Consider the following 23,808-nt stretch of genomic DNA (forward strand, 5'->3'; position numbering starts at 1 on the left):
TTTTTCACTTGGTTTGTAGGATTTTTTAAAACATAGTCTGATATGAGTCCCTCAGTAGTTTTATACGTTTTCTCCCAGTTTGTAACTATCTTTCCCTTCTCTTTAGGATGTCTTCCAATGAACCGAATCCCTTAATTGAATGTCATCAAATATATCAGTCTTTTCTGACAGTTTGTGCTTTTAGTCTCTGTTGGGAAACATGATCTCTACCTTGAAGTCAGAACTACTCACCTATTTTCTTCTAAAAATTTAATATAAATATTGCCTTTCACAGTACCTTTTTATATATGGTGTAAGGTTGGAGTCCAACTTTATTTTATTTTTTTTTTTTTTTGCGGTACGCGGGCCTCTCACTTTTGCGGCCTCTCCCATTGCGGAGCACAGGCTCCGGACGCGCAGGCTCAGCGGCCATGGCTCACGGGCCCAGCCGCTGTGCGGCATGTGGGATCTTCCCGGACCGGGGCACGAACCCGTGTCCCCTGCATCGGCAGGCGGACTCTCAACCACTGCGCCACCAGGGAAGCCCCAGCTTCATTTTTTTAATATGGATTTTCCAGTACCACTTGGAGAAAAGCCTGTCTCTTCCGCATCAAGGGGCAATACCAGCTTCCCTGTGTGGTAGGGACTGTTTCTGGCCTTTCTGTTCTGCTCCCTTTCTTCCCTCGGCACCAGTATTGCACTTAGAGCATCTGTTATATCCTGCTGTAGTTATGCAGTAATTCTTGGTCCCTGATAGAACAGGGCCCTTCCCAGAGCCACCCTGGTGCATTCTTCTTGGCTGTTCATGGCGCTCTATTCTTATCATTCGTGGACTTGGGAAGTTCAGCTTGTCAAGATAACATATGGGTAGTGTTCTTTTTCTCAAAGTGGGTGGGAGATTTACAAGTCTTCATTGTAGCAGTGTTTTCAATTACATATATCGTTGATATTTTTAAGTTTATTCAATATTTAATAAAATAAAAGTATTCGTAAAAGATCCAAGAAGAAATAGCTCATTTTAAAACCTCCCTTTTCCCCCAATTCTGAAGGAAAGTAACTCACAAATAGTAAGGGGGGGGGGAGTTGATAAGCTATAAGATCTTTAAAAAGTATAGAATACTACTTTATATTTTTCTTTACATGTAGCATTCTTCATCCATAAAAGAATCCTCTCAAACCATAACATTCGTTGTAACAGAAGAGAAGACATCCATAAGACTACAGGCAGAGCTGGCGTCTTTATAAACACATTTCCTAAGAGTTTGCATGTTTTTATGTAAAGAAGTCTTTGGCAAAAATGTTGTCTGTTTTGTGAACAAACTGCGTAAACTAAATAACGCAGACACCTACTATTCCGAGCATTAAGCCAATGAAAACAGGTAATTTGTCAGACATCTGGGAAGATGACAGTTTCCTCCCTGTGTTAAGTAGTTTTACCAGACATGTTCCTGGTCCACCCCATGTGACAATTAATTATTCCCCTCCCCTGCCCAAGGTGTCAGTGGTTGTCACACATAACATTCAAAGTGACGTGCATTTTAATAAAAGAAAACTCCAAAGGACAGGGACCAATTTCCCTCTAACAGGCAGCTTCTCGCTCTTCGGGGAGCTGGAAAAAACCTAGAGAGAAATAAGTATCCCTCATAACAATATTCCTTGTGGCATCAGGAGGTGAAAAGCAGTGGCCGTTCCCCACCCCCGCCCCCCCCCCCCCCCCCCCGCAGGATCATAGTAGTCTTTTACATCCGGGATTCCGTACCTTTTCATCTGGTTTTGAAATGCCCGGCATGAGTAACTTGTATTGCACATCCTCTCCGTGTTAGGTACCAGCAACCTGTGCTACACTTACCTGCATTTATTGATGTGTTCCCGTTTAGAATAATTCCTTAGCAAGGGGTGCCCCTCTTGCCCCCGGACTGGCATTTTCTCCTTTTTAGTTCTCGATCTAGCAACTTTGTAAGCCTAAGATTTGTAGGGTAGGGCTAGGTCTCTGGAAACGGGGCAGGAATTGGAAGTTTGAGTTGTTCGGCATGTCTGTCTCATCTCTCCCACCCCGATGAAGTTTCTGTTCAAGGTCTGCCCTGGAGTGGAACCTGGAAGCATGTCGCTGTTCCCCTAAGACTGAAGGAAGGGGGGCAGATCAGTGTGAGAGTTAGTGCATCTCTTTTATCTCAGTTGGCTCTGAGGTTTCAGAACCAATTCTATTCCCTATCCAGCCACAGTTAAGAAATGTCCAGACAAAGGAGGAAGCAATTCCAGCATCGTATTACTTATCCTTGAATGAATAGGGAAGGCCCGAGGACAATATATTCTCATGATTTGGGGGTTTATGCTTATTAGCATCCAATAAATAATAATAATAGCAATGATAAATGACCGAGTGTTATTTGCTGTGCACGTGGTTTATATACACGTGTCATACATATACGTGTAATTCTCACACAGCGCCTTAAAGTCCATGTATATTGTTAGTTCCATTTTACAGATGAGACAACTGAGAGGGAGGGAGGCTGACTAACTTGCCTGGGATCACGTGGCTGGTGAGGGGGAGAGCAGTTATCCTAACGCAGGACTGCCTGACTCAAGCAGAGACCTGAATGTGGGCAGATCCCCTCACTCTTTCCTTCCACACACACTCAGAGGTCCCTCCGTGGTCCTGGTAACATGCTAAGTATCAGGCACTGCAATGGAAAGCAAAGTCCCTGCCCTGTGGGGTTGACATTCGTGGGGAGAAGGGAGGAGGGGGTCCGAAATTAAATCTTACACCAGTGAGCGTACGGTAAACTGCAAAGGAATGTGGGTCAACTACAAAAGCATCGTAGAAAGACCTAACCAAGAAACTGTGCATGGTTTTGTCCTCTTTTAAATGGAGGTAGGTCTACAGCTTTAGAGGTTATATGATGTTATCAGTGTGATACCGCCTTCAAGTGGAAGTTCATCCTATTGTTTCATTAAGGCAGGAGAGGGATTCCACCTGAAGCTTACGCCAGTTGAGAGTCACCCTCTGGTGGGCCTACGGGCAGCATGTATTGAGTGCCTACTGTGTTCTCTGGGCCACATGCTGAGAGAAAGACTGAAAACAACCCCTGTGCTCACAGCATTCATGGCCTAGTTGAGAAGACAAACCAGAGACCTCGTTTTACTCAGAGTTGATGTATAAAAGGGGGAAACTCAGGGCCGTGCTATGGAGTAACTTTGTGCTGTGGAAAGTTCTCTGAGCCTCTCTGAACCTTAGACTCTTCCTCTGAAGCACAGGAATACAAACTCCCCCTCTTCCTAGGGTGTTGGGAGTGTGCAAGTGAGCTCTGATATGTTTGAGTGTATGTACAGCACGATGTTGCACTGAACACTGTTATATATTGTCAAACAAGCCGATCTATGGGGACCAAGGGAGAGAGCCGGCCTTTCTAGAGGAGGCGGGGGCAGCCAGGTCTCCACAATTGGGTCAGAGAGGATCATCGTTATGGGTCGTAAGTATCCAGGGCAATGCGTAAAGCGCCGCGAATGAATCCAGAAAGGCCAGCTTCTGGACATCACTGGGTACCACTGTAGCTAAGTCATTTCTGTTAAAGCAACAGTGGAGAACAGGGCTTTCAGGAGGTGTCTGTAAGGCCAAGTCTTCCCCAAAATAATATGCAGAGGTGGAATGACGCCATATTTTTGGAGGAAATGCTCAGATTCGGTCATTTGTTCAATAGGTTATTTTTTTATTTTTATTTTTTCGGTACGCGGGCTTCTCACTGTTGTGGCCTCTCCCGCTGCGGAGCACAGGCTCCGGACGCGCAGGCTCAGCGGCCATGGCTCACGGGCCCAGCCGCTCCGCGGCATGTGGGATCTTCCCGGACCGGGTCACGAACCCGCATCCCCTGCATCGGCAGGCGGACTCGCAACCACTGTGCCACCAGGGAAGCCCCAATAGGTTATTTTTTGAACGCCTACCGTGTGCCACGTTGGGACAGCCACTGACGATGCTGCAGTGGTTGCAAAGTTAACTAAAAAGGTTACGGCCCTCCCAGTTCTCACCACTTAGAGATGGAGGGAGACATCGCCACGTTGCCTCTCGGGTGAAGTCACACCTGTGACCAGCACTCGGGGCACTTGTAATGGGGATTAGTCATGGTGGCCAGGCTGGCTTCCTGACCTGTGAATAGTCACGGGTCCCCAGACAGAGGCTCTGGGGCAGAAAGAGTCCCGGATTCTAGGAGAAGCGTATCATTACTTTCACGTGCACATGTCCCACATATGCTTCGCTATCCAGAGAGGGCTTTGTTTCCAGCATGCTATGCAAACTTTGACACTTACTCGTTGAGTTCCAGCCGACGAAAACACTTTTGAACGAATAAAAGGTCTGTGTAGGTGGTGTTGTGACTGTGTGACATATATTTAAAAGAAGAAATGTTTTGATATTAACCATCTCCCTGCCAAACTACAAAAGCTAGCGAAGGGGCTTCCCTGGTGGCGCAGTGGTTGAGAGTCTGCCTGCCGGTGCAGCGGACGCGGGCTCGTGCCCCGGTCCGGGAAGATCCCACATGCCGCGGAGCGGCTGGGCCCGTGAGCCATGGCCGCTGAGCCTGCGCGTCCGGAGCCTGTGCTCCACAACGGGAGAGGCCACAATGGTGAGAGCCCCGCGTACCACAAAAAAAAATAAAATTAAATTAAAAATTAATTTTAAAAAAATGCTAGTGAAGGGGATGAGGGCACATAAGTTGTCTGACTGTAGATTTTGAAAACAGGGATTCAATATCCTGTAATAAACCATAATGGAAAAGAGTATGAAAAGGTAAATCAACTATACTTCAATTAAAAAAAATTATTGCCTAAAATTAAAACAAGAATATGGAAAAGAATATATATATACACACACATACATATATAACTCAATCACTTTGCCATACACTTGAAACTAACACAACATTGTAAATTAACTATACTTCAATTTAAAAAAATTTTTAGGGTATGTATTTAGACTTATACATTCATATCAATAAAAAGGAGCCTATATTATTCCCAGATAGAGTTTATATGCAAAGCCTAGGATAGCAGTTAGCACAGGTATTCAGCCAGAAGTTTCCTCTGGACACACACAACAAATGTTACCACTGCCGAGCTTGTTTTTCAGTGAGCTCATCCGACAGGCACGATGAAATGAGGTCGAAGGGAAGTTTCCAGAGCTTCAGACTCTTGGTTTCTAACTCAACTAAGAAAAGGTTTTAGAAAGGAAAAATCCCTGACCCAAACCAAAACAGAGGGGAAAAAACTACTGTTGCCTAAGGCAACTGAAGAGGAACACAGTGTTTGCGCGGCTACCCTCTGCCGCTGCGCGTGATGGGGAATCGTATTTTTGCCACCAGCGGTCTTATTTCTGTTTCTCAGACCCACGCACCATTTTGCTGAAACACAGCTGCAAGTGAATTTCCACCCATCTGGGCACACTTGCTAACTCTACTGAAGCATCCAAACTGCAAATATCAACCGCAGCCATCTCCGTCTCCCCACTGTGATAACTTTACCCTTCAAAAATATTATTGCATTCTTTTTCCAGCTTCTGTATGACATAATCAAAATCATGGACACACACTTGCCTCTCTCTCTCTCTCTCTTTGGAAAACCCCTACATTTCCTCATATTCTAATTGCATTGTCAAGTGTTTTGTTTGGTTCATTAATTCCTTCCCAGATGATTTGCTCCTGGTAGGTTTCTAGCAAGTTCTACCCATGTCTAATAAATCATCTTAGAAAACGCTGCAGGTTCTTCTCCATCCTAGAGACTAGAGTCCAGCACCCCTGCAAGCGGTTTTATTCTCCTTCCTCTCACAAGATTATCCTCTTCAGCTTCAAGTATTAAAGCTCTCTAACCATCCAATAGCAGAAGAGAGATTGCAGAATGGAGGGCTGGCCACCCTCTCATTGGAGCACCCCATGGCTCGCTTCCCTGCAACATACTCAAGGTTGTTTTGTCATCTAAACAAAGTTTCTCCAGGTGGCTGCAGGCAAGGGGTCCGTCTCCTCTGTGTCCCCTGCAGGACCTGAGAGTCAGGGGGATGACTGAAAGGACGTGCTACCCTGATGGGATGCTTCCATGTAACCAAAATGGAGAGCAAGAAAGTGAAATCAAGGGGTTTTTTTTTTTTACATCTTTATTGGGGTATAATTGCTTTACGATGGTGTGCTAGTTTCTGCTTTATAACAAAGTGAATCAGTTATACATATGTTCCCATATCTCTTCCCTCTTGCGTCTCCCTCCCTCCCACCCTCCCTATCCCACCCCTCCAGGCGGTCACAAAGCACCGAGCTGATCTCCCTGTGCTATGCAGCTGCTTCCCACTAGCTGTCAAAGCAAGAGAGAGGCATGGACATATATACACTACCAAACGTAAGGTAGATAGCTAGTGGGAAATCAAGAGGTTTTAAGTGAGTATCCAGAGGATGTGAAAGGGTTTAGGGACACAGGTCTTGCTCCCAGGAGGTGACTGAATTGTTGGAGCAGGGGATTATGGGATTGTGTCTAGAAAGGCTGTAAGGCATAGGCCAGGTGTTGGGTAATCAGAAATAATCAAGGAGGGCCCCAGGTTCCACTGAGATTCATCCTACATTAAAAGTCATCATCATCATCACCTAGAGTAATCCCCTCATTTACCGGTGAGGAAACTGAGGCCCAGAAAGGACCCGTGGTTTCTTTTGACAAAAAGTATAATATTTTGCTTACTTTATCTTCTTGGTTCCCAGCATTTATCAATGACAAGACTCATGCATATGTGACTTAGTACTTTTAACCCAGTTCATATTTTCTACAAATATCTCTAATTTTATTTTTGCTCAGTTCAACAAACTTATCATGGGCCTCCTATGTGCTAGGTATTCTGTGCGGTTGAAATATGCAATTATTCTGCCGTTCTTATTGCCCAGAGTTTAATCACCAAAAAAAAGCGAGGATCAATTATTATAATGGGGTCGTAGTTTAAGCCCTTCAGTGCCTGTGAAGTCAAGAGGGAGAGTCATTTTATTTCCTATTTCAGAGGTGATAAATACCCTAGAATGTCATCATTATTCTTTTCGTGCCATTTGTAAATCACATTTATAAATCTTTGAGAAAGGAGTACCAACTTAAGTTTATTTTTGATTCATAAAGGTTCTAAATCTTCCCAGTTTCTGTTTCTTCCACCGTAGACGTCTCCAGAGTTGGTTATTCCCACTCATTTTCATTGGTTCTTCTTTCACAGCCAGTATTTCCAGAAATCTGCATTAATTTCTCACAGCAGCCACGAGGTAACTGCATATTTCAGTGGAGGTAACTTAGGGTTTATACAATCTATTGATGTAAAGTTGTTCCTGGGCTCTGGTTGCAAGGGAGGGGTCTCGGCAAAGTATGACTGTTTTGGCAATCCAGGAAAGATGTGTCCGGATTCATTACTGCACGTAAGCACTCCTAAACGGAGTAGTCGTACATATTACAGGTGAAATGTGAGCTGGTAGGATGAAGTATTTTTCCTTTTGGAAATGTTATTCAAATTGAGAAATACATCTGAACCCAGCAGAAAAGAGGCAAATATTTTCTCCTCTAACCTAAGTTTCCTTAACAAATTGGACAGTAACTTGCAATTAAAAACATAGAATCTTCCCAAAGTTGAGGACAGACATGAGGTTAGCTGTAATTATGTCAACTAGATAAGCAGTGAAATGGCACCCGTCCCCCAATTACACGGCATCACCCTCCAAAATGATTCTGTTAGCATAAAATATGGAGTCATGTTCCCGACTCTGAGAACACTTGCGCAACAAGGGCTGTCCCAAAAAAACAGAACAAAACCGAACCAAGGGCTGTCCTGCCAAACTGCAGGCTTCAATTCTGCAGTTGTTCTTTCCCTTCTTACCTCTCCCTGTGGGAAGATCAGGAAATTTTTCATCATGAAAATGCCCACGGGTAGCTATCGTAATAGCGCTTGGAACTGCTGATGTCCAGTAACGGTCAAAACTAAAAATCCAAAAATTCTTGTCAGTGGACATGGTTTGCATTTTTCATACTAAAACACCAATAACGTGGGACAGTTTGTGTGAAGGACAAAGAGTGTTAGGAGCAAGTGGGTGGAGCTCCGCTTTTTGAAGCTGGGGAATATGTGTCCCGTTTGCCAGAGAGGATTGTTGAGATTCAAGACTGAGTAGCTTTTTCAATCAATCAGCAGGATAAACCGTTCTTCCTCTTCTAATCTAAGCTCCTTATGGTTTTCCCGCAAAAGGGTGGATATCCAGGATTCCAGAGTCTTAGGAAGCAAAGTCTCCAGCAATAACTAAGAGCTTCGGTCGGGGCAGGACGCTCTCAGAGTCCACGTGAACTTGTGAGGAAAGCACCCCAAGAAGGAGGTGGGAGCAGAGACTTAGGACCCCGCCCGTTACAGAGAGCCTCTAGGCAGGAAGTAACCCAGTAGCAGAACCACCCACATTATCAAGAAACCCAGGACCTGCGTAGGTCCCTATTCAGTTCAAGGTGTTGAGATTTGGAGCTTGCGTTTGTTTTGTCTTGATAGTCACACCTCAACAGGTATTTTACTTTGCAAAGAATGCTGCATTTGGAGTTAGTAGTTCGGGGGAGCTTGAACTTGGTCTCCTGTTGAATAGCTATGGAACCCTTAGGCAAGTCACTTACCCTCTTGAGTCTCAACTTCCTGTGAAAATGGAAAGAACTCTCCTGGTGGTTGGGAGGTCTCCGCTTTCCAAATATCTCTTTGGTCTGCTTGTGCCACTCAGTCGCCTCGTTCCTAGCCTCTTCCAGTCCATTGTTCACACAGCAGCCAGATGCTATGATCATGTTTCTAAGATGTAAGCCTGAACACGTAGCCTTTGAGTCCTGTCACCTCTCCAGCCCCCCCCCCACCAACCACCCCACCACCCTCGCTTAAATCATCTCAGAACCAAAGTCCTGTCTGTAGCCTCTGAGGGTCAACATAGGCTGCACCTGCCCGCCCCTCTAGTCTCATCACATAAGCATCTGTGTTCCACCTATCCTGATCCTTGTGTACCAGGTTTCGTCCAGCCTCAGGGCCTTTGCACGTGCTGTTCCCTCCGTCTGCAAATATCTCTCCTCTCTTCCTGTCCACGTAAATCCTGGTTATTCTTCTGATTTATCCTCAACGTCTCTTCCTCAGAGGAGCCCCCTCTTCCCATTAGCCTCTGTCTCCTTACCCAGACTATGAGCTGCCCGGGGCAGCTCCCATTTCTGGTCTTGCTCACTAATGCACTGGGGTTTCAGTAGGGGTATTGGGCACATAGTCATTCCCAGGTTTTGTTATTCATGTGCTAATTGCACATGAATAAGTGATTGAGTGTACTATCACACGAGTGCCTAAGCCTCGTGTATGGTACATAGAAGATGATACTCAGAAGTGTTAGACAGTATTTGTTCAAAGAATCAAGTAGCTTTGGTCTTTGGAGGACATTTCGAGTTCCAGCCCTGCTTTCTAGTTTTCCCCTGATGTGGAACTTTTAAAAATGCTTTTTAGGAACTTGGAGGTATTTGAGAAGATACAGCATAATTTATTTAGAAAGGTGATTATGGACAAGCTGACTAATGAGTACTCCTATATGAGGACAGAAGGAAAACTAGCCATTCTCTAAACATTCAGGGGTAGTTTTATTTTCATACTGACACCAGGCCCTTCTCAACTGATTTTTTTTTTTTAACCACTAAGACGACATTTAATTTCTACAGCGTTTTCTTCAAGGATCCTCCACAGTCATTTTAACAGACGTTTTACTAGTCGGTCTGTAGACCACTAAATGAACTAGTTGGTGATGCAGGAGCCACAGTTAGTTTTCATCTGAGTGATACGCATCATAATTTTATTTCTTTGGATAGAAAACCGACAACAAACAAACAAGATTCCAAATCACTGTTGAGGTTACACAAATCCTTGAGAGCCGGGAAATTCTATTCAAAGTGAATCAACTTTAGCTTTGATTTTCTTTCTGGAATTCATTGGTTTGTCGCCTGACCTTTAGAGATAGTTCTTTAGAGATAGTTAGGAAATTTCGTAATCTTGTTAAGAGCCGCAAATAAAGTGCAGGTCGTTAAGGCCAGGAAGCATTTTTCACGAGTAGATCTCTCGGCCTGACTCCTCTTTGAGATTCAAAGGCTTCAGAAACTCTGAGGCTACTTATTTCATTCCTGCTCAAGAATGTTCTTTTTTAACAGAAGACTACTTTTGCCCTAATTGGACTATTTTAAATGGTGTTTCGTTGCCAGAGCTTCACAACCTGCCTTGGGACATGGACGTTCGTAGGACAGACAGGCTGAAATCTGATGAGACAACTTAGTGAGAAAAGAATTTAGAGAAAAGATAGATTCCCCTCTGCTTGGAGCTTCTCTGCAGTGAAGTAGGAAGGGACGGGTTAGTGAGTATCATTACATGTGGTGCCATTACCACCACGAGTTCCTGGGAAAGGTGAGCCCACCTGGTTCGGCATGGAGGAGCCCACCCATCCCCAGCAAGGCACGTCCAGTGAATGTCCTCCTTTGACGAGGATCTTTGTTCTTCCCACTTGAGAGTATGTTCCTTGTCTAGGGCCCACCCCTCTCTCTTTCTGATGACACCGTTTCATCCCAGTTTCATCCCACCATCCCTTCTTGGGGCCAGTATAATCAGCCGTTAACACTTCCCTTCGCTTCAAGGCTGAGGTTGGGTCATAGCAGTCCAGCTGTGCTGCCCAGTGGTTAGAGCATGCACTTGAAGTTGGGCAGGCCTTGTTCAAACCCCCTCTCTCCTGCTCACAAGCTGCACATCTTTTAGGAAGCTGCCAGCACTCCTCGGGCTTTTACTTCCTGGCCCGTAAAAGCAGAGGTAATAGCGCTCACCTCAGCATTGACCTTCTTACTGTGAAACGGGATGAAATTGTGCACGTGAAGCACTTAGCACAGCACCTGGCACAGAGCAAACACCCAGTCCTTGGAGAGCACAGCATCACATCCTTGAGATGGACGCCAGGATCCAGAAGAGGCTTGCTTTCCCCATAAATGAGTGGAACGTAAGACCTGTTTTATGGGTGTTCTTATGTGATTTATTTGCAGCTCAGTTTGACAGCTGGAATTTTTAGGAACCACATGTGGGCCAGTATCTCCTGTAAAGAGTGGTGACTACGAGCCAGACTCCCTTCTAAGCCCTTTTCTACAAACCTTTACAACTCCATTTATAGATAAGGCACAGGGAGAGGTAGGTAATTTGTCCAGGTTTGTAGGGTTATAACAATAGCTAACACTGGGCCCTGTGCTTAGATATTTGTCTCAAAACCCTAGGAGGGAAATACTTTAATATCCCCCATTTCCAACTGGGACACTGAGGCACAGGGGTAGAATGATTTACCCAAAGTCACACGTCTGGTAAACGGAGCAGGGATTCAGACCCCTGTGTGTCTCCCCCCCACCGTGTTCATTCTTTACCCAGTATTACTGGGCCTTGGTTACCACTGTATCAGTGCCTGACACGTGATGGGTTCCCCAGTAATTCTCCAAATGAGTGAGGACAACAGATAGCTAACGTTTATTGAGCCCTCACTCTGTGCAGGGCCATGCACCCTAATTACTTTCTCTGCACAGCCTAATTAATTCTAACACCACCCCACGAGATAGGTCCTGCTGTAAACCCATTTTGCTGGTAAGAAACCTGAGGCACCGAGAGGTTAACTTGCCCAGGATGCTACAGCACATAAGTGACACAGCCTACATTGAAGCCGAGGCAATCAGCCCTAGGGCTGGAGCTTACAACCTTCACCGCGGACCCCCATCACATGTAAAACTCCTGCCTCTTCTTGCCCGTCTTCATGCAGTATCCGTTACAAGCCCCTCCTCACTTGAAACTTAAATGACTGTAGTGACATGAAACATCACGAAACATTGTTGTAAATCCTGTGTGGCGACAATTCTGTTGATGGAAGAATCTTCCTACACGTCCCTTCCTCTAATGGTCAGAGACCTGAGGGTAGAAATTTTTATTCTAGCCAGCCCTCTAGTCTGAGGAAATCAACTAACAAATTTAAGTTTGTACAGGAGATTTATGAGACCAATATGAAGTTTATACCAAGGAGATGGAAATGACATAAAGTGGTTTTCATAAGGCTTTGCTGTGATGCTTGCAAAAACCTGGCCACGCTTTCTTCCTTCTACGTGCGGCTATATTTGCTGTTACCGTAGGAGATCATGCCGATATGGATGGTTAAATGCAGTAAACTTGACGTGTAGAAAGAAGCGTGAACCCTTCTGAACTAAGCGCGCGTCTCCCAATTCAAGGTGAAAGCCACCAGCATCCTTAGCGGAAGGTCTTCAGGTGCACAAACACTCTCTGTGCCTCTGGATTTCATCCCCGTTAAATGGTAATGATAGTAGCACCACCCTCATGGGAAGACTACGTGAGTTAACGTAGACAGAGCGCTTAGACTAAGTCTTCTTCTGGCAGGACAGCAGAGTGCTGTCCCCCTGTTGGCTATATCACGATTGACGTGTCAGAGACTCCAGCATTTGGCCTCACGTATTCTGTTCACTCATTAGGTACCAAGGTGAGCGATGCCTCACAGGGAGCTTCCTCAGAGTGTTCAACCTGGATGTCCTCAGGGAGGACGCCTGTTGACAGCCCTCCTGGCGCAGGGTGAGGTAGCTGAGGACCCAGCAGTCCCCTCCGTGTATCCAGGACTCAAGTGTAAATGCCCGTAGGCCAGGCCATCGCGCGCTTCCACTACACCCAACTCCAGAGCTGGGCAGCCGAGCGGGCCCAAGGCCAGCCCGTCTGGCTTTCACTGTGCGTTAGAGAAGGGCCCGCCTTCTTCTGGGCGGACACACCTGTAGCCCACCTGTCCTCATCACCTCCCGGCCTGGGCACGTTGCTCACGGTTGAGTCTGCGCCACTGCTGGAAGGGGGAGGACGGATATGGGGAGGAGAGAGAATGGTCCGAGAAAGAGAAAGAAGCAATTTCCCATTTTCTGATTTTTCGGTGAGGTCTGTCAATTTGGTATTTCTTATTTCTTTCCTCTCCATTGGGGATCAAGGTTCCTTTCTGACTTCTAGTGGCTCCACCTTGTCACCTGCAAGTTCAGAACCCAGGGACTTCAGGAGAGCTTAGCTAGGGCTGCCTTGTTTCTTCACAAACACTCCAAGACCTCTCTGGGCCTCATATATTTCATCCTCCAAAACATCAGAGGGTACTTTCCTTGATAGCACTTTGATCGTATCAAGAAATGGAACAGGAGACGCTTTAAGATTGAAAGCACTCCTCACGGAATATGTATGTATGTAACAAAATACAACACACGTTTTATTCTTGTTTGGAATCTGACAGTTATAAAAATGGACACATAATCAGGTTTGTGTCAATCTTAGCTATGAATGTAAGATCAGAGCAGAAAATGCTTTTGTTTCAAGAGTAGGAAAGACCATGAAATGCCAACAACTGTGCACGAGAGTAACATGACAGTCTACAGATGCGTGAATAGGTCACTCAGGTGATAAATTATTTGCGAGGCTGCTACATGCCAGCCGCTGTGCTAAGCTCCGGGTGTCCTATAGTGAACAAAACACACAGTTCTTGCCCTTGTGGAACTTAGGGCCCCATGAGAAAATATCGGCCATCAACCGAAAATCAAATAAGTACATAATTACACATCTCAAAACAGCTGTGAAGGGTGTGATCCCATTTGACCCAGCGACATCTCCTGTGGGAATGTTCTCCAGCATCACTAGTCTACAGGTAGAAACGGGGAGGCAGGTGATTGGCCAGAAAGATAGGCCAGGGCTTTTCAGATGAGTAAGAAAGAATAAGAGAGGGGCAGGGATGGTTGAAGACATTTGCGAGAACATCCTCCAGGGATGAACAGCGCTGAACCCTTGGAATGTGAAGGACCATATTTAACTGACTTGTAACCTGAAACCAGTCCCTCCTCCAGCATTAAATACATACCTGGAAAAGACACTCACGTTTCAAAGAAGGACTTAAGGGACCTAGACTGTAGAGAGATTCAGCTGTAGAAACACCTTGTTTCCAAGTACCTACCACTGGGCTTTCCTATAATATGTTGAGCTGCTTCTTTAAATTACCACCTTTAAGATGAGGTTAAAGTATGCATGTTCGTTTTAAGATGCAGAATGGTTCAAAACCACTGTAGTTTAATGGACCTCTGTGACCTATCGTTCACAGTGGGATTTCGGGGTGATGAAATCAAGGCTTCCAAAAGGAGATAAGCAGAATTTTGTTGATGAAGATAGGATTTTGACCTGAGAAGAAAAGCATCTTGTAATAGTGTAGGACTAATACTTTTTAATCTGAGTACATCTATGATTTTTAGCCTCTTTCTTTAAGACGTGTCATCTCTTTTATCACTCGGAGGCTGGTAGCCATGTATACTCTATATTTAGGCGAAAAAAAAAAAAACAGTAAAGCATTTTGAAACATGATAGGCTTAAGTTTGACAGAAGGAAGACTCCTCTGATAGGAAAATTACCCAGGCTATACATTTCATCCACACAGGGCACTCAGAATATAATGAGGGGATCTTCCCGTTGAAGAAATACCAAACCTAGGAAAAAAACATCAGGACACATTTAGAAATTACCACGGACAAACCTCACTGCGGTCCTTACTGCAAACCGAATGCACCCGTACAGATGTAAGTTCTACTACATCGGAACTGAGGTCTCTGTGAGTGTAGTCTCCTTGTTCATACCGTCTTGAAAGTCAGTACTTTGCACAGAAACATATTAATTGGAACACCATTTGTTCACTAAGACCCATATTCCTTCTTCACCGCCATAATACCTCTCTTTTAGAGAAGTTGGCCTTCCCTTTATCAAGCCCCAGAGCAGACTATAAATTTGAAATAAATTAAGGCAGACAGGAGTTTGCCTGAATGAAAGAAGTTTTTTTAATCCAACCTAAATCAGGGCTTGAAATCTTTTACTTTTCGGTATGTAGTTTATTATCGTCTGTTGCTTCCAGTGGAATCTGAGTTGTAATTAGTTTGACAACATAGGTGTGATATTTTACAGAATGCAATCACTGCCCCTGTATTTAATTAAATGAACCCTATAAAACCGGGGTTTTAGCCCGGGGCGTAATTTATAGAAGGCTGAATTGAAAACTGCATTAGTGTACTGGGGTCGTTTGCACATGGAATAGAAATCGAGGTGATCGTGATGTGCAGATACTCAGAAACCAGCTGTCTTCCCATAAATAGAAACGTATTGTCTAATTTAGAGAGATTATGCTATGTCTTTTCCAGATAGATCTTAAGATACCGCGAAATGCTTATAATTATGTTGTAGGGAACTTTGAAAGCTTTCTGGCTCCTGTTTTGAAAGGTGATTTTTAAAAAGCGTATGACAGTAGTTTCACCAGTGGAATTTCTAGGTAGACCGTGAAAACCAAGAGTCTTTCTAGGTCGTGAGCTTAATTACCGTTCCAGCGTGTGTAGATTTTGCCTTCCTCGGCCAGATCCAACCTCTCGTTAGATGCCACGGTGAAATGCTACCCACAGTGCATTTCATCTGACCATTTCTTAAGTGGCTTGCACATCCTGTGGCCTCATTTTTCCCCAAGAAATTCTTCCAAGTGGTATCCCATCAGCCAAGAGGGGAACAAGTCTCCCTGAGTAACCTCAGAAAATACTTGGTGAATGGGTGAAAGATGGACAGCTGGGTTATCCACGAAATGTACCCCCATGTGGAAAAACCTACCAGCTCTGCGTTCGTTCTCAGGACCGTGGAAAACATACCCACGGGCACCTCATGCAAAGAGCCGGAGCCATGCTACCCAGGCTTAAATGCAACCGGGAGGGAATCCTTCCGTGCTCTCGGCATCTTGTCCCTGGAGATCGTATGTTAAAGGACCTCTTGAAGGTCCCTTAGTGTCCTGTCACTTTTGCAGCAGTGATGTTTGCCCTGAGAGAAAGGAATTGGATTTTCACCCTAATGGCACCTACATCCCAGGGGACCATCCAGAGCCTTAGGTGAATAACTTAAGCGTTTAATTTATAATTTATAAATTATAGCGTTTAATTTATAATCAAGTTTATCAGCGTTTTTTCTCCCCAAACATTCCATTTACTTGGTTTTAGAGCTGCATAGACTGTTTTAAAGGCAATCTGCTCAATTGGGCGAGTTAATGATATTTAATTTGACTGGGCCAAACGTCACGGGATGAACATTGCGCCTGTAATTGCAGCCATCATCACCGCCGTCTTGTGTAATGTACATGTAATGCTAGTCCCGGGAATAAAGGTTGTCATTCTCGGTTGGCTGACGGCATGCACCGGACTCATCACCTCGCTAAGTCTCTCAGTGATGTGATTCCAAGATGACAGGGTAAGAAGCGTTATGTGCACAAGGTAATTGCAAACAAATTTGGCCGCAAAAATGGATTGTCTAGGAGAGTAAGTTCCTGCCTTGTCTCATCGTCTTTTAAGAGAATGTAATGATGCCTAAAATACCTTGTCAAGAAGCTTGTGTGGCAGGGGTCAAGTCGTCCTGTAAGATCTCTCCGTTGCACCGCCCGCTCCAGAGAATCCCAAACTGCGGACTGAAAATATCAATATGTATGTCGGTAGCTCAGGAACGTTCGGGCTGGGAACTTCCCTGAAAAATCAAGAAGCCTCTCAGTATACAAATGCCTCTTAAGACTACCTAACTAGGCTGAATTTTGCTTCTTTGATTTGCAGACTCTTTTCTCCTGGGAAAATGTGACTATTCTGGGGTAGGATCCCCATGAGCACTGGTGTCTTAGTAAATTCTTACGATGTGCATGCTAGGCTGTAAAGTAGATTATCTCATTAAACTTTATAATAACCCTAAGAGGCATGACACTATAATCACATTTATTTTGCACATGAGGAAACCGAGACTCAGAGGGAAATAAATTGTCCAAAGCGACAGTCCGGATCCTAACCCCGGTCTGATTCCACAGTTTGAGCCCCTGGGCACCGCAGCCCTGAGCCGTAAGAAAGGAGCGGGTCCCCTGGCTTGTGGAGCGGCATATTTGAACTGTGTTTGATTAACATATACGGGGCACCGGGCTCCTGAAATTGTTGCCTCAGCTTCAGTGGTCAGAACTGCCTTTCTGTGGGACCCAGCCGTGAGCGGGGGTGACGATCTGGCGGGGGATGAGAGGACGCTTCACAGTCGCCGACCAAGTTCCTGGCCTCCCTTGGGATTCGCCCCCTCCTTTCTCTGCATCTTAGGCCCTAGGGATGTTACGGGTGCTGTTGCATCAATGCCGTTTAATAATACCCAAAGTCAGAGAGATTTGGAAAAGCTTGCCTGCATTTGTAATCGTGTGCGCCCAGACACAGGGCAGCTCTTTGCCCCCGAGAATCTTCTTAGCTTAGACGGATGCAGACAAGTCCATCCTTTAATTTTTGTAGGTACCATTAGACTGATGCAGACAAGTCCATCCTTTAATTTTTGTAGGTACCATTTAAGCATCTGCTTAGTGGTTCTCGCATTGGTTTAGACACCTGTACAAGAAAGCAATAGTTGCCATCACTTTTCTGTTAAAAAAAAAAATAAGAAGAAGCTGAGTAAAATACACTCCTAATCAGAAAAGCATTTTCACCCACTGTTTCATACATATCAGAGGAATGTCTGTAGGAACAAATACTACACGCCTGTCTAACGTTACAGGACATCTGTGCAATATCTATACCTATTGGGGTGTTCAGGGCTGCAGGGAGTTAAAATACAAGTGAAAAGGGCCTCAGGTATGAGGATTGTGTTATCAAATATGACAAGAAGTTTGGGGTTAAGAGCTTCTAAGCTTGGTCGGTTCATTTGCTCAATGATAATCATCAAGAGACCCCAATTCTCTATTTTTCTGCCCTGCATCCCTTAGTGTGTTCACCTGGCCTCAGAGACCCAGCACCATGTCTAAGCAAAAGGAACCAGACCTCCACAATGGGCTAAAGCCAATTAAACCCACATCTCAAGTCTCCCCCAGAGGGAATGCTCTCTGATCTGGTGGAAAGGAAACAAAGTCCAAGCTCTTTCAGCAGAGAGGAAGCAGGAGGAACAAGGAGGGACACTTTTTATCAGGCAGCTGACCTTTCTGCTGAGGTATTTGCAAGACCTAATTATGTGGCTAAAACGTAAAGGCTCCTAGGATGGATTTTTTTGTTGTTTTTTAAGACACAGTCGGAAGGCTCCCTTAGAAGAAAGTCCCATGCTCATTCCTGCTTGGCAAAAGGCCAACTTGCAGACCCATTCAGAAGTCTTACTGTGAGTTCACCGTGGGTACAACTACCTTTAGCGCAAGCCATCCCCAGCGTGGCGAGCTGGCACTGGCCAAACCGATATCTCCTCAGGGTGCTGTCTACGGCATTCGTTTAATCCAGGGAGAAATTTACTATGGCATCATAAATTCGTAGATGATTTGACTCCCGGTGTCACGCATTAATGGAAAATACGGCTCAGACAGTTCGGCCCTGGCGCGAATTTCACAGCACTCCAACTTGGACTTCATTCCCCCGCCCTCACCTCATCCCCAAGCCCTCAGAGTTCTAGGCTCTGAGCAGGGAAGGGGTCGAGGTGCTCAACTGGTCTGCAAAGCTAGGAAGAATTCCTTCATGTCCTTTCATTCTGTCCTCCATGGAGGAGGAGCGAAGACGGCCGTGGTGTTAAATCCTGGTGTTTCCACTCCTCCAGGGTGAGGGATGGTAAGAGCTGGATGGTTCAGCCATTCACGTATTTACCGGTGCACCTGAGTCGTTTTGCAGCCCACAGTTGCTGCTCTGTTTGACTCCCTCATGAGGATAGTAAATTACTTAAGTGGACTGAATCCAAAGCATTAATAATCTCCACTGGCGATTCATTTGGGCTTCATTACAAGCAAAGAATCCGACATCTCTTCCTCAACCCAGCAGTTGTTTGCAAGGCACTCCAACCTAGAGTTCTTGTCCCTGTAGGGCCAGAGTGAAAGGGCTTAGGGGAAAAAAAAAAAACCAGAAAAACTGCTGCATAATCGGTATTCATGTTCTGCTTGGCAAAGAGAAACCGAAGTGCTCTACCTCGGGACAGACCTAATCGTCAGTGTGCTTTGAAGTACACGATGCTAAGGTGGGGCATGTAGCTGCCAGACTAGAAAAGGTTCGGTGTTGGTTTTGGCATTTACAGATAAATGACGTGAGTTTGTCAGTGGTGCAGAGAAGATGTGAGAAGCCAGGGAACTTCTACAAACATATATTCTGCAGAATATGTTTCCTATACCATCATTTTCTATTTGCCTTTAAGCAGTATACATACCACTTGGGGGATGGCATCAAAATATTTCAGAGCCTGATAACTGTCATGTGAGTGCAATCATTAGACATCCCTAGCTATCGGAACACAATGTCGTAGTCCTTTGCTGTGGGGAATGGGACGGGGAGGGTAAATAGTTGAGCTTCCATGTTGCTTGGAATAACTTCATTTTCTAGACATAAGGTTCTGGCTTCTATTTCCTCTCGTGTAAGCTGTTCTAAAGACAGCCGTGTTCAGTTAGTTCGGATTCTGTCGTTGGAAAGAATCCTGGATGCAGCGTCCGAAGTTCTGACCCATCAGTCACTCGCAAGGTCATCGTACGCAGTTTATTTGTGGCTATAAGGGGAGAGGGATGCACGTACTTCTGGTCTTGCCGGCTTCCCGTGACTGTGATGACGGACGTGTTAAGAGGCGTCTTCATTTAAGTCACGTGGTAGACAGTGGGCACTCGGTAAGTGTAGACATTGAGGTTGTAGCAGTAGCAAAGGACTGTGTGCACAGTGGGAAACAACACAGCAGTTAAGCTAGCTGCTGTTTCCCGAACATGGGCCAAAATGTCAGGTCATTTGAGTTCCTCCTTGATACTTGCCATATCTACCTGTGACCTGTATTATAACTTACTTAATATTCTCATTGACTTTTTAAGGAAAAGCAAAGGCATTCATTTAAGAAGGAAATGTCATACCGCTCCCATGAAAGGGAAACTAATCTCACCTGACAGGAACTGGGAAAATACACACCATTAAAACAGAACAATATGATTAATTTCCAGTTAGCTAGTATGGCCCGATAAAGGCTTTGAGCCTGAGGCTGCTCTTTTCTCTCCCAGGCAAGATGAGAAGGGGATGAAATTGTGTTAAAGACACTCCAGTGGGAAGCCACGCCTTCCCCGCCGTGAGATTTATTATTTCATGCCCGATCTGCACACCTCCAAACTTACCCCCTTCCCACCAGGCATTCCTGGGGAAACCTGAAACACAGCAGTGAAGTCCTCGGACACCCGCACGTTTTCCTTTTAGCTGCTTACACACGAAAACCGTCTTTCCGGCTTCTGCTTAATTACAATCCTCTCCCCCTCTACTGTTTTCCGACAGGTTAACGGCAAAGACTTATCCAGAGCAACTCATGACCAGGCTGTGGAAGCCTTCAAGACAGCTAAGGAGCCCATCGTGGTCCAGGTGTTGAGGCGAACGCCACGGACCAAAATGTTCACGCCTCCGTCAGAGTCACAGACGGTGGACACGGGAACCCAAACGGACATCACCTTTGAGCACATCATGGCTCTTACCAAGATGTCCTCGCCCACCCCACCTGTGCTGGATCCCTATCTCTTGCCCGAGGAGTAAGTCACATGGTGATGAATCTTAGATGTGTTAAGTGTGGTACAGAGAAGTTGGTTTCTTCCCTTCCGTGTGGTGAAAAAAAATGAATACATCTTAACAGTTTTCCCCCAAGTTGCCCACGTTTCACTTTATTGTTTATATAGGCAATAAATTGAATCCTGCTCGAAACCGCTCCGACATCTTAATTACTTTGTTATAACCCTGGAGCGGAGTTATTCAAATTATATTCGAAGAACAAAATGACTTACAAATGTCATAAAAGTTGTTTCCGAATAAAATTTAATCACCGCAAATGGCAGTGGCAAGGTTTGGTAGTTCTCACTAGAGGGAATGCTGATGGTTGTTTTAAAGAGACAACAAAGCAAGTTGTGAGTGTAAAGAGAGCCCAGGAGGTTGTGCCTTCTGCTTTCTTGGGTCTCATTTCAAACCTGGATCCATGGAGTGAATTCACACATGCCTCATATAAGCACTGCAGTTACCGATTAAATAACAGCTGTGATCCAATGCATCACGTAAATTACTTTACACACGACTCTCCTCTTACCTTCTTACTGCCAGAGATATCAGGTAGTTCAGAGGCTCCGAGTTGGACAAAGCCTCATCTCTAGCTGTGTAACTTGGGTAGTTTATTTCCCTGGGCCTTATTTTCCTTCTATTAAAATGGGATGATAATCAGAGTACCCATCTCGTAGGATTGTTGAAGGATTAAATTAACTAATGCGTGGCAGGTTCTCAGCGTGGCATACGGTAAGTGCTGGATAAACGATAGTGGCGATCGCTGGTAATTGAGTGATTGATGTAAAATATGTAGGGACAAAAATGAAGAGCAAGAAATTTTCTCAGGTGGACAAGAGGCTTAAAAGATGTCCATTTTAAGGTGGCTTTTCGGATGTGATTTTGCACATCTCTGGACAAGGTGTCCACCGCCCCTTCTTAGCCTCTCTGGTTGATGTTAAGAGTCCCTCCTCCCATCTTGCTGCTGGTTCGGATCATTGCCTTGATGCCTTATTTCAAAGGGCATCTCCACCTCTCCTAGGGAGATCCCCTGAGCGATACCTGTTGGATTCCTATCAGTAACTCAGTAGCTGGAGTGAGCACACGTTTCCTGTTGTTCTACTAGATTCCAGACAGAGGCTGGCCTCTCATCCCGTGGTTCTGACGGTTAGCTGTCATCAGAACCCAGGGCTAATTCCCCAGGCGTGACAAGGTGAATTGGGCGGCGGGCAGCGTGTAAAGGTAGAGGAGGAGGTACCCCGCCGCCCCCGATCCCGTCTGATACTCAGAGTGCACAAGGCAGTATGCAGAGAACTGTCACCTCACCCATTTCTCACGACTGCCCCTTCTGTGCGGCGAGGAACTGCAGAGTCAGCAGTGGTACTCCATGAAAGTTGGCAGCTGGATGGAAAGGCAGGTCTGTCCCACCTCAACGTCCAGATCTTAACCACAGTACTCCATAGCATGCCAGTTGCTAGGAAACAACTGGATGATTCACTGACTACAGTCATTCAAATCAGTTGTTTGACGTTGAAGACCCAAACTGCCTTTCATATTGATGAGGCCTTTAAGGCTACCCCTGACTCTCGATGTTGAGCCGTCATAGTGACAGGCTTTTTAGAAGCTAAGCCCTTAATTTCCTCTTAAGTCCAGTTAACGTGACATGACTCTTCCCCCAAGGGGCAATTTGAGAAATGTCAGAAGAGTGCAGAGGTCAGTGCTCTCCTGGTTCTGGCTGCGAGGTCAGAGGACAGCAGGAGTGTGCATCAGGGCTGAATGGGGGGGCGGGGGGGGTTACCTTGACGCTTGAAAGCCCAGGCCTTCCAGCAGGGTCCTCAGTACCAACAGCCCCTTAAGTGCAGGCAGCATATTTGCCTGATGGGTGCAGAAAATTGAAAGCCAGCCCTCGTTTGAATGACCGCTCATGTCTGGTCTGTTGTTTCAAAACTAAGTGCCTGGGTGAGAAGACCAGAGCCCACTGATTGCTCTGTTGACCTTTGAGAAGGCGGAGGTTTGGGTCCCCAGCCAACAATCAGGCTGAAGCTCTCCATCTGCATCTGACACCTTTCAGAGCCACAGACCTGACTGAGCATGTTGTAATTCCCGCTGCCTTTGGTCCTAGAGGTTCCATTAGTGGTGTTTCCAAAGAGGTGGTGGGCTCTGTGAATTGTGCTGTACACACGTTAACCTAGAGAAATGGAAGCTTCCGTTCTCCTAGGCGTGTGTACCTATGCGGGTCTGCATATATACACACATGCATTATATGTGTGCATGTATGCACGTGTTCTGCATACGTACACATGTATACCGGGTGATGTCAAATGTATTTCTTGTTGCGAGACAATCAAAAAGGTTTGAAAAGAGACCGTCCTAGATGACAGCATAGCAGTTTCAGTTTCACAGCCCTTTGAACCTATCTCAGAGGCTGGCACATGTCTTTAGGTGTTGCCTGAAGTTGAAGCTTTTTTCTCCCCAGAGATAAAATCTAAGAATGAAGCCATGAGCAGTAAATAAGAGTTTGTCTCCCACCTAGAGACTGAGTTAGAAATTGGTCACGTTGACTCACATGACTCGTGGGCCAGGCAATGATCACTGCAAGCCACAAAGCCAGTCCCTCTCTCACCGAGCATCTTTTTTCTTTAACAAGTTTTTTTATGGCAGTATAGTTGATTTACAATGTTGTGTTAATTTCTGCTGTACAGCAGTGATTCATTATGCATATAGATATACATTCTTTTTTATATTCTTTTCCATTATGGTTTAATCATAGGATATTGAATATAGTTCCCTGTGCTGTATAGAGTGGGACCTTGTTGTTGACCCATTCTCTGTATACTAGCTTACGTGTGTTTACCCCAATCTCCCACTCCATCCCTCGCCCTCAACCTGCATCTAAACTCCTTCTTGTGGAGGAAATGGGCTTTGGAGAAGATGGTGGAAATATCGTGAGGGAGGTCCTGACTGTGCCGGGAAACGCAACCAGAGAGAAGTGAACTGAGTGAGAACCTCAGCCTCTGAGAACAGCCCCTGTGGCACTGATGGGCCTTGTGATGGGGTGATGGGAACAGATACTTAGAACTGCAGCAGGGCCTTAGCGATCTTTCATCCTTTTTCAGGCATCCCTCGGCCCATGAATACTACAATCCAAACGACTACATTGAAGGCATCCATCAGGAGATGGAGAGAGAGGAGCTGGAGCTGGAGGTAAGAAGCACGTCCCTGGCTCGTCTCAAT

At 45.4% G+C, this 23,808-nt stretch overlaps 1 protein-coding gene across 3 annotated transcripts in view; it reads left to right on the forward strand.

Annotated features, from left to right (window-relative positions):
- The window catches only part of PDZRN3 (PDZ domain containing ring finger 3), a 247,419-nt gene that overhangs the window by 199,623 nt on the left and 23,988 nt on the right, over positions 1–23,808 (forward strand). For all 3 annotated transcript variants that reach the window (XM_065884735.1, XM_065884737.1, XM_065884736.1), the window contains 2 exons: positions 20,332–20,579; positions 23,691–23,778. In XM_065884735.1, the coding sequence (XP_065740807.1) occupies positions 20,332–20,579; positions 23,691–23,778 (336 nt within the window). The remainder of the gene's footprint in view (positions 1–20,331; positions 20,580–23,690; positions 23,779–23,808) is intronic.

The sequence above is a fragment of the Phocoena phocoena genome, chromosome 10 (assembly GCF_963924675.1).
Source record: "Phocoena phocoena chromosome 10, mPhoPho1.1, whole genome shotgun sequence".
NCBI classification, from domain to species: domain Eukaryota; kingdom Metazoa; phylum Chordata; class Mammalia; order Artiodactyla; family Phocoenidae; genus Phocoena; species Phocoena phocoena.